General features: G+C 39.7%; 1 protein-coding gene across 1 annotated transcript in view; it reads right to left on the minus strand.

Annotated features, from left to right (window-relative positions):
* LOC310909267 (bifunctional heparan sulfate N-deacetylase/N-sulfotransferase 3) overlaps positions 1–12091 on the minus strand; it is a 51049-nt gene that overhangs the window by 17108 nt on the left and 21850 nt on the right. Inside the window, exons 3-6 of the mRNA XM_083860908.1 lie at positions 10761–10848; positions 10045–10199; positions 7827–8012; positions 5205–5333 (exon numbers count right to left, since the gene is read on the minus strand). Of these exons, the coding sequence (XP_083717034.1) occupies positions 5205–5333; positions 7827–8012; positions 10045–10199; positions 10761–10848 (558 nt within the window). The remainder of the gene's footprint in view (positions 1–5204; positions 5334–7826; positions 8013–10044; positions 10200–10760; positions 10849–12091) is intronic.

Genomic DNA, 12091 nt, shown 5'->3' on the forward strand with positions numbered 1-12091 from the left:
ACCATAAATATGATGGAGCCAGGGAAGAGTTATGAGCTCAAACAGAATCCTATATTTGATGTGATTCTGTGTTGATCTGACAGTCAGGAACCCCAAGCTTATTTTTTCTGCTGCTGCTCATTCCCCTTGCGACTCAGCAGTGCTAATACTGTTCAAAAGACTCGCTTCTCTCTAAACCACCAGCACAAAGCTTTCCATTCAAGAATTTTAAGGATGGTAGGAAGAGTAGAATTTTCTCATTGCCACAGTTTCAATGCATTTCCTGTCTGCTGTTACAAGGAATCAACTCTCAAGAGACAGCTATTCCTGTCTGTTCCACAGCCTCTCCACAATGCCTGCTCACTTAGGAATTTTGGTTGGGTTATTTTTATTTTTCTTCCAATTCCACTCACAAAGTACCATACTCTGTCTAGCTTTTATGGGTGGGTTTTGAAGAACAGACAGGAAGACACAGCCAAAACACTTGGCCAAACTGATTTCCGCCCTGCCCCAACTGATGGCAACTACTGTAGGAGTTATGGATGTGAGAGGACAGGGAAGAGATGAAACTGATGCCTTTCTCATCCATGAAGTGGGGCAAGCTTGCCAAACTGAAACATCTTTCCTGCTTCTCACACTCAGTACAGTAAAATACGAGGTTGTGCCAAGCAGGATGGACAGAAAGGGAAGATGTGAGTCTGAATGTCTTTGATTTTGCTTTTCTTCTGTAGTGCCAGTTCAGGGTCACATTAAGATACAGCAGGTTCTGCTGATGCTCATACAAATCCTCTCCTTTTCAGTGCTAAAGGAGATAATTTCTCCCTTGCTGCAAGTCAATTAGCTTAATAACAGCTCTACTCACTGCAACTGGGGAGAGGTAAAAATTAGAAGAAAATAATACTTAGAACTGAACGCACACAAAGATTACAATTATTTTAAGATCAATCAAAGTGCCTAAAGCATTACCAGCCTTTCCTCTTCATCAGTACTGCTGTAACCGTGTCAAGAGCACACAGCTGGCTACACATTAGTTTCATTGTTGGGCTGTCAACTATTTGAAGGCTTTCACCCAATTCCTCTCCACAGGGCATTTTCCCTTTTTCCTTCCATCTGCAGACACATAGCACTTTGGAAGAAAGTGCATGTAAGTGCACATAATGCGATTACTGCATTCTCTTTGTTTTTCTTAGAGGCAGAAAAGGTATAGAAAAATTCCATAAACTGTTGGTTACCCCTACGCATTTATCTCATAGGATGGAAAAGCTCCAGATCTGTATCTTCTACAGTTCAAAGGATCTGAGAAGCAATGATACAGTTGATGGCAGTGTCTATTACTGACCTCTTCATTACATAGCTCAAAACCTAATGGCTCACTTTCTTCAAAAGACTGATTTAGGAAACTGGTACAATTTCGTTCTAAGAAACACTGAAGAGAAATTTGTTTTACTTATCCAAGGATTTCACTGGATATTGCAGAAGGAGATGAATCTGAAATCACTGAAGATTTTAACAAGTTTATCAGGAAAAATATTTGCTAAAATGTTTTAAAGTCAGCAAAGTGGTATGAAAACCAGCAACAATGTGACAATAAACCAGAGATGTGTCTGACTGGATAAGATAGCTATCACTACACATTTCTACAATGCACGTTTTCCTTGTGGCTTTGCCTCAGAATTCCCTGCCTAAATCAGTGCAAGTCCCTCAACTTCCCTGTAAGTCACTTATTCAACTGATAATGTGGGAGAAATAATGCCAGCATACCAATAATACAGGCTGCTGAAGCTTGCTTTTTCTTTTCCTGTGAAACATTTTGTGCAAGATCCTAATATAGCACGATCTCGCCTGAGGGCCACTGCAGTCAGCAAGATCTTTAACAGGAGACAGACACACAAAAATTACTTGAAGAGTGGGTAACAGTGTTCTCTTAGTGCTTGGGCTCTTTTTCAACTTGGTGGCACTTCAGGATTTGGGATGCCTTACAGGAACAGTGGTCAGGGTCACTTCCCAGCCACCAGTGCAGGGCTGCCTAGGCAAACCTCAGGAACACAACCTGCCAGCTGTGAGATTTGCTACTCTCAGCTGGTTCCCAGTCACACAAACAGCATCTCCAAGAGCAGGATTTCCTGAGGCTTTCCATACCTATAGAATGTCTGCGTGTACAATGCTCTGGGAACAGGGCCATCCCATTGGTTCTCATGACAAAACCTCACAGCTGCACACACGGTCCTGTGGTTTTTTGGGGTTGATTGAGCACACTGTAAGGAGGCAGAGCCTCTCCTACACCACTGCACAGCCAAGCCACTGAGAAATTTCAGGGTTCATCCTTAGGGACACTTATTTCAGAGTAGGGTACCCAGTTCCTGAAGTCTCAGCCTGGTAACTTCCACTTCAAAAATGATATGCGCTTCCAAATTAAATATAATGAAGAAATTTCTTAAGATTAACATTTAATCCACACACACATTTTCCAGGTTTGGAAACTAACTATTTATGTACTCATTACTGAGAACATTATTTAGTTGACATTATAATGATTCATGGGTAGTCTTTTCTCCTCTTAGTTTTGTCTCAGTGAAAAATAACATTTTGAAAATGTCTCATGATGGAATTTTTGCATCCTCTCAACAGCTGGGTGTTTCACATCAAGAGGTGCCAGCAATTTTAATGAAAACACAAGAAAGTTTACAAAATCCAAAATGTTCCAGAATTAGACAGACTCCTAAAGCTACTTGGTCTTCATTTTAATGTCTAAATTTTTGCCCAACTCTGACTTGCAAAGCATGACATAAATACATGCAAGACCTAAGCCCCACAAAGATACAAACCTCAGTCTTTAAACTATGTGCCAGGCTAATGCTTAGAGCTTTAGGAACTGTTTGCAGGCAGATATTTAGAAGTCAGATGCATCATTTTTTCAAAGGCACTTCTTAGAAGGAGTCTTGGACAGATTTTGGCCTAATATTCACTTACAGTCATATTTAGAAACCAATGCACAACTTCTATTCTTTTAGCCTGTATTATATTGGGGATACCATCATTTTCAGAAGTAGGTGTTCACACAGTCTACACAGCAATGCATGAATCAAAGACCTACTTGTAATGGATAAAAAGACATTACTGTACTCACATTCCAGGATGTCAGGCAGACATGATCAAACCTCCATGATGAATATCAAAAAACATGGATGTTTCACTGCTTGTCTTCCCCTCTATGATCTTCATTCTTTTAATTTAAAAGGCTTATGCCTCAAGCACTCATACTAAATTTTGCTGTTTCCCTACGTTGTAAAATATTTTTTGGCTGTTGTGGCTGTATTTCAGTGTGGAAATGATTCAAAATATTGTTCTGTGCCTTCCTCCAACTTGCTCACACAGTAACTTCTAGTCAAAACCCACACATTGCCAAAGGATTGCCATGGGGCCAATACCCTCCCAACTAATGAATTTTCCAGGTCTCAGCTCTACTTAACCTGGGGTTGGAAGCAGATGGTCCTGAAGGTCCCTTCCACCCTAAACCTTTCTGTGACTGATTCTGTGCTGGGCCTGGAATGATACATCAAAGCCAGGACTGCAACCACTGTCACCCTCCAGAAAGGAAACCACATGTGTGCTAGGAAAGAAATGTTTTTATTTCCTAATTCTGTTATGTGAACGTGAAAAAAGGGAACAAAACACTAACTGCTCTCAAAGAGCCAAAAGCTATAGCCTGAAAGAATCTGAGGGTTGAAAAATACGTGTGCATATAAACTGCTGAAGTAGCTTTCAGAAATGGTTTTCCCTTGGACTACATTACATTGCAGAAAACTAAAAAAAGGAACAAAATACTTAGGCTGTTATTCCAAAAGGTTTGAGGGCAAATATGTTTTGTTCCCTTTGGTGTTCCCAGTGACTACATTTCTATAAAACAGAGGAATTTTATTCATATGTTTGATTTGGACCCCAAATGAAAACCTCACCTAAAAGCTTGTCTAAAAGGTCAGTTTTGAGGCAGCTGACCTAACCCCATGCCATTCTGAAGTACTACACTGCTCTCTTCTGTCAGTGTTCTGCAGTTTCAGCACCTCACTTCTTGTTTATCTCCCATTAAACATAAATGAAAGGTTAAGCAGATGTGGTTCATTTACTCAGATCTTTCCTTTGAACAGTGTGGTTCTTTTACTTGGATCTCTTCTTTGAAGCTGCTGTGAGAGAGCAACTGAAATTCAACAAAACTGATTGGAGCCTGTCCTGGGTTGCAGTGTAGGATGTACACAAAGTATTTATTCTATCACCATCTTCATGAACTATTCAAACCAGGTGGGCTAGTGTTTTCCCAAGCCCCCTGCTTTTTCTGCTAATGGCCCATTAACGCCTTTGGGGTGTTTTCTGCTAATGACTTTTGGGGTGTCTCCTGCTAATGACCCATGAGTCCCAGGTAACTCCCTCCAGGGGTTATCTCTGTTAATGGGCCATCAAGGACCCATTTCACACTTCTCATGCTATTGTGAAATGCTCTGCCCAGGGGGAGGAGCCAAGCATTCTCACCTGGATATAAGCTGGTATGTGGGACAGTGCAAGGGCACTTATCCACTGGATTCCCAGATGAGCAGAGCTACTAGACCTTTCTACAGGATCACTGCTTCAAGAAGAGCACCTCACTTGGACTGCTTCCACCATCCTGCTCAGGTTGTATTCTGACTCTGTCAGTGATCCTTTGTGTTATTGTATTTATTTTATTTTACTTTTACCTTTTTACCTTTCTTCTTATTAAATTATATCTCTGACTTGGAGCCTCTCATTCATTTTGCTTTCAAACCACAACAGAGCCCCAGCACTCTTTGCTTGCAGCCTTCTCACCTCAAGAAGTGCTCCCAACACTTTGCACCACGACTTTGGCACAGCAGAGAAATGAACTTCACCTGAGATACTCACAGCAGGTCCTTTACATTTGAATTCTTCAAAAAATTAAATCTCAGGGGTCTTATTTCATGCAAAAAGTAAAGAACAGGACAGGGTGGCACTGCTGCATTACTAACAAAACAGGTGTCAAAATAAAGTGGAGACTGCTTTGTACAACTAACAACATATATAATATTAGATCTTAATTTACTTGATTGAAAAAGCAAAAGAACTCATTGTCAGTAACCATTACAGTCTGGGAGACCCAGCTGATCAGCCCTGGAACATTCAGTAACTTTTCCTTCAATTAATTTTTAAAAAACATTTCAAAATTGTGCTGTACTTACTGGATTGAGAACTACTGTGAAGAACAACTCTCCTCCTTGAATACTTTTGTCTAATTCCTTTGGACCTCCAGGATACTCTTTATAGAAAATGGTGTGGGTGAATAAGCCACAAGTTTGCCTAGGAAGCACCTGAATTTAAGAAAAAAAACCCATAAAAAATTCAAGAGTTTTTACTTTTAATGAGATGATAAAAGTCAGAGAAGTAACATATAAAAGATAATTGCTGGGTATATTTGGCCTCTCAACTTTGCTGGAAATCAACACTGATCTAGATTAACTATTATCACTAAAACTGTAACATCCGAAAACCCATCACATTTTGTTTGAAACTGGAGACTGATCTCTATCACCAAATTACAATTCCAGAGCCTCCTCAAACTCATTCTGTCCATAACACCTCATCCTATATCCAAGTATTTGAAATCTAAAGTTTTAAAATAATGTGAAAGATAATCTAAAATATTATCAGTCTATATTTTATCAATCAGTTCCACCTTTATCTGAATGATGGCTTTGCTGCAAATTTAAACTCTAATTGGAAAAGCAAATTGTTATTTTTTGGTTTTTTTTTTGGCTTCGGCATCACCACCAATAATTCTACTCTGAGACATGGGGAATTTTGCCATTAATGCTCACCTTATAAGAAAGATTTACTTCTCATTCAATTGTGGTATTTTTTTTAAGACCAGTTGAAATACACAGTACAAGAAAAATTATTTTTAAAAACATTCCAAGAACAAATCTTTTGAATACTAAGAACTACTAAATGCAATTATGTTCTGCATCAGAAACTCAAAATATTTTCTCCTGAATTCAGAAACAAATATACTGGAGAGTATTTCAATTATGTCTATTTCTTATGGAAAATCATCAGCTGAGTATGGATGTTCATGTGTAATGCTTAACTGGGATTGTTATGATAGATTAACTTTTAAAGCACACAAATGCCTTATTTGAAACAGGCTGTGGTTTTGTACTCTCTATTTCTTGCAGTTTCATTTCTCAACATTTTTTTTTCTGCTGTAGAGAATACTGTGATCACAGACTGTAAATTCTGTGTTGTCAGAAAATGTATGGAAAATGTATGGAATCTGCTATAATCTTGTCTAAGTTTCGAGAAAACCTTTGGATTTCATTGAGGAAATCTGAGAACAATTTTTTCACAGGGGCAAGGAATGAAGCTGTACTGGATGGGAGGTGCTCTGACAAATCTTACACAACAATGTTCTTACTGAGTGTGTTTATTACTATTAGCCTGCAGATGTAAAATATTGATGCATTTGCCCTGGAGAACTTAAAGCTTGAGACTCCCTGAACAGGTGGTTTTATATGATTGGTTTTGGAAATAGATTTTTTGGCTGCAGTGTCCTTGTGTTAAATCTCATCATGTGTCTTCAAATGACGTGTTTTTACAAATATTTATGGAAGGGATTTTTGGAGATTCTGAGTCAATCTGTCTTCCCTAAATGCTTTGAGCTCCCTGAGCACATCCACAAACCCATTATTTCACACACAGCAATTGCTTTGAGGAGAACAAACTGTAGCTCAACCCTATATTGGTGTCAGTTTTGTTCCTAGATTTCTGGAGATCATTTTCATTTGCTTCACCCAGAAACAGAACAAAACTTTTTAAAATATTAGTACTCAGCTTAGGAGAGTGGTATCCATGGCAACCTGAGAACAATACCAGAATCCTGTTCTGTGTGGCAGTGTTGTGCCAAGGCTTTGGAACTCCCAAAAGTGCCTGTTGTACAACACAGGGCCCACATTCACTGCTCTCCCACACACTCCAAAAGAAAGTTACTTGGGAACACGCCACCCAGGATCTTGGAAAGCTGCTTTGAGACACTTCTGAGGTAATGCTGATGAGATGTGAACCCAAAATATCCTCCACCCCAGTGCCCAGATGGCAACAGCACAACACCTCCCATGTCACTTGTGTACAAACCCTTCCCTTGGCAAATGTGGCTGTCAGTGACAGTGCTGGGAGTGATGGAACACAGGAAAACAGTGGGATTTGAGAGCTCTTTGGTAGCCTGGAGGTGGTGTGCGGGCTGTCTTCCCTTCCTGCAGCTCCTGAAGCTCTGCCTGCACCTAGGCTGAGGACTCTGGGTTAAACAAGGCTGCAAAGCCCATATTTGTGTGTGGCAGGAAGCCAAACAAGGGCAACCATGCACAGCTCATGGGGAAGACAAATGTATGTACCCACCCAGATCCCAGTTCTGAGGTGGCACAACCTGGCAATACTCTTTTGCAGTTAATGGTACCATGCAAATTGAAAACCTGATAGAAACCTAACCCAGCATATTGTGTTAAATGATACAAATTTGACTTTTTCCTTGAGCTCTCTGAACCAGCATTAACCACAGGACTAGAACAGTTAACAGCCTGTTAACTGCAGTCAGCAGGGTGCCTGGGTGCCACCCTCATCAGCAGAAACATCACCAGCAACAGACTGATTTTAATTAACAAGACCTTGTCAAATATATCTTGCTACTTGTGCACAGTAGCACGTGCTTCTAGCAGCGTGAACTTTCAGAACACCCTGCTTTTCCACTTAAAAGGAAGTTGTTCAGGAAATAGCAGAGTACAAAATGAACATCAGCAACACAATTAACTCACCATGATGTTTTTGTGGATGAAGCCTCGTCTATACCTTGCAGGTTTCAGGTGTGGGTACTCTTCTGTGCTGGTAACTCTGATGTTCCAAACCTTTTTCCAGGCATCATAAAGCTGAACGTGTACTGGATAGACTCCTGAGTGGTGTGGAGCCACTGCATAGCCCAAATCAGTTGGAATACCATGTTCCTAAAACGTGACAGAACAATGGCTGCACTCAGAAATTTAAGAAACTTGATGTTTTGGCACTTTTCAAACGCTTTGTTTATGAAAGACCAAGAACAGGTCTGAAATGCAAGTAAACAGTAATATCAAAACATGCTGACCTGGAAGGAGACGGAGGGCAGCACAGTGAAGATGAAACACAGGATTTTAAGACAAAAGCCTTTTTAGAAAATATTTTTATGAGCAGGCAGGGAAGAAGGATATAAATGCATTTTGCATTGGTTTCTTTAATCCACATTAAACAGTAAGCTGCACTCTTTCAAGTTCTTGCAAGGAATTTGCTCACAAACTCTGATTTCAGAGAGAAAATCACTGGCACATACTCAACACAACACGCAGCATTTGGCAGCTACAACTACAAAACCACAATTTCCACTACATGTCCCTTCACAATTACTTGGATGAGGAGCTGAATTTTAGAGTCACTGCATTTCCCCTCTAGTCCATTCAAAACAAAAAAACATTGTCAAAAACCAGCTTAACTATTTCAGTGTCATGTTAAAAATGGAAGAAAGAGAACCACTTGTAACAGTCTACAGGCAGATGCTGTAGAGTAAACCCTTCTGCAGCACATTTCCTGCTTTTGAAGACTCCTGGTTTTTATCATGTGTACATACTTAGCTTGGTATCACTACATTCTCTCCACATCCAATGGTTTTCCCTTCAGACTACTTTCCAAACGAACAGGATATAGCAGATATCCCTTGATATGCTGAGCAGCAGAATGCACAGCCCAGCAGGTATCATTTTGCCATGATTTAGGAAGACTGCCCTTGCACTGCCTTTGAATTCTTAACATTTTTTCCCCATATTTCCTAATCATACTGTGTATGCAAAGCTTTGGCTGGTAGCTGGACCTCTTCCTTGGAATTAACTAGTTACTGAGGAACATGAAAATCTCTAGGAAAACAGGTGTGTGATGGCAGCAAACCCATTTATGGTGTGTAACAGACACGGCTGGAGCGCTCTCCACAATCACAGTGGAGAACCCCGAGTTCCCTGTTTAAAGAATGGTGAAATTCTTGTGTGCCTTTCGGAATTTATGGCACACATAAAGGACACCATATGTAATCTGACAAACAGGAATGAGTAACATCTGCCCTCCTGGTAGTACTGCACGAGGAGATAAAGAGTGGATACTCCATCAGTTACACTGCTTTACATAATTTAATTCCATCACAGATAAATCCAATTCTTCTTCCTTTTATCTTTCCTACTGCCCTTAAGCATGCATAAACATCAGAAAGGAAAATCTCCACAGAAAACATAAGAAATTGCATTCTCTAACATCATTCATTTATCTACAAACAGAAGTCTGATTTTTAAGGCTTCTCCCCTCAAATTTCACAATAGGCAGTAATAAATAAGTAATTTAAATCTTGCACTCTAATAAGGGGCCTATCATCCTCAAAGAATTAGTGTCTTCATTATTCCTCACTGGCTGTTATTCCCCAGTTCAGCATGTCCCACACAACACACACGTTGAGTGGATAATGCATGAGGCATCAGCAATTTCGGTCTCTTTCAAAAAAGTGGCTACTTCTCTCTGATATTAATTTAAAGGCTCTGAGCAAATGAAATGCAATGAGTAGCTTCATGTCTGTATGTCTACACATGAAAAAAAATTCATAGGAGGTATCTGTAAGCATTAAGAGCACTGGAAGTAGTGAAGAAAATGGCAATTGCTGCAGTTACATAAACCAGGGTCAAAAATGCATTATCCTTCTCTCTTTAACACTCTTTAACAATTACATCCTGCACACTAATCCCAGAGGATGTCTTAGGTCACATCAGAACTACTAGGACTCTTTATTCCAGTGGAGCTTGCACCAGTACACAGACTCGTATTAAAAGGGCAATTCTGGACACAAGTCATTTGATACCTTTCAACTGAGTACTTATTCTTTCAGAAACTTGATTTTTTTTCCCTACCCTAAACACAGTACTGCTTTCTGAGTACTTAAATTAAACAAAAAATGCAAAAAATATAACTCACTAAGGCAAATTTTTTGTTGAGGATCATCTGCTCCACCAGAGAGGACTCGTTGTGGAAGAGGTGTGGCTGCATGTGACTCCACATGTGGGGAAACCACCAGAACTCATCCACAGATCTCAGCAGCAGGTCATCACCCTCATCCTCCTCCTCAGTCCCTGCAGAGGGAATTTAAAACAAACAAACATTTCTGAAGTGAAGTTGCTACTTTTATTACATTTTTACAAATTCTGGAAACAGTAAGAACGACATTAACGTAATAAACTGTGACCAGTTAAAATACTTCCTGTTGAAGCACTGGTGACAAAATGGGACAGTCAAGACCACTTTGCTGGCCCACATCCTATTTAATACTCTCTCTTTTATCTCTCCTATTTCTCTAGTGGTTTTAAACCAAAATTATTTTAAGGGATAATATATATTGCTACAATTCTACAGTAGAGATGAAGCAATCACAAGGATGAACTGTGGTAGCTCAACAGATCCCCCAGTGAAATCAATACAAAATTTTTTATGTGATTGGTGGAATTTACCACTCAAAAGCAGACAGAAAGAAAATAAATTTTAATAAAAGGGGGGGGAGACATTTAATCTGCTCCACACTAGCAACTAATGCAAGAACACAGCATACTAAGGCCCTTAGACTCTATCATTCCTACTTGTCCTCACACTACACAGAACATCACCAAATTCAAGTAATTTTAGTGTTTCCTTCTTACCTGTGTGATAAAATTTTCCTGAAAATCCCAAGTTGAAAGTAAAATTTGTTATCTGGGCTCTCAAAAGATTCTGAGTATCGAGCAGGGCCTGAAAAAGAAACAAACCAGCCTATAAACATACCTGTAGAAAACACAACTTGGCACAGGAATTTAATACAGCAATATAAATATTTTTACAGTTATGAGCCTTTTCAATTGGTTTTGCCATTTAAAAGCAGCTCTTTATGTAGGACAGAGTGGTGCAGGTGTTTTTATTAGCACATAAAGATTAAAGACCACAGGAAAACTCCATCATTTTCCTCATGAGGATGACCAGCTATTAAATGCTGAGTTACTCCCTGAATCATGAGATGGGAAAACAAAGACACACACAGAGGAAAACTGTGTCAGTCAGTAAACCTGGGCCACAGCCAGGAAGGAATTTCAGATCCCTTGTGCCCCCCAGCACTGCTCCATTCACAAGGGTGAAGAGCAGCTGTCAGAGTTACATTTCTCTGCATCAGCTCAAGTACATCCGCAGCATTTCAGTCATGTCTCAAAATCACTGGCAACACAAAAAGAAAAATCTAGAGAGACAGCAAGAAGCTAAATCAACCCTATTCCACATCAAAGAACTGGATGGCAGATTCCCCCAAATTCTGACTCATTTCTCAGACAGTGGGCATACTGGCTGTCAGCATCTGTGTACTTGCACTAAAGCAGTACAAACAAAAAAACAGCACGTAGGAAGATGGGGGAAGCATTATTCATCAGGTACAGCTTCACTCTTTGAATTCAACATGCTCTTGATTTGTTACTCCTAAGATTTACGTATTACATTCAGGAGTTCTCTCCCGGACTCTCACACCCTGCTGTTCTCTCATTCAGTCTTTCAGGTGGAACACACAAGCCCAGCTTTCCAAACTTTGCAAAGCAAGAACAAAACAGATGAGCAAAGGTCATCAAAAAAGTTTTCCAAATCAACATACAGTATAGCACAATGATTTTAATCAAGTGTTTGAAAACATTACTATTGTCAAAGAAGACTAACTGTGTTATGAATGGGGAATGCATTTAGTTGCACAAAAAATATTAAAATGACTGGGGATTTTCAAAGGTTGAAAGGTCTAGCAGTGCCCTACTCTTGAAATGCAAAGACAACTTAGTGCCTTGAAAAACATGAGACAGTAATTTTGATTAGTTTCCCAGGACATTTTCATTATATGAGTGATTTGCCTATAATTATATGCCAATGACAACAAAATACTAGGAAGCCCAGCCCAGTTTAGGCATTAGGCACAGTACACTCAACTTACAACTCCTTAAAATATGACCCATTTTACAGATTGAGG

Source organism: Zosterops lateralis (assembly GCF_965231275.1).
Source record: "Zosterops lateralis genome assembly, chromosome: 5".
Classification (NCBI taxonomy): domain Eukaryota; kingdom Metazoa; phylum Chordata; class Aves; order Passeriformes; family Zosteropidae; genus Zosterops; species Zosterops lateralis.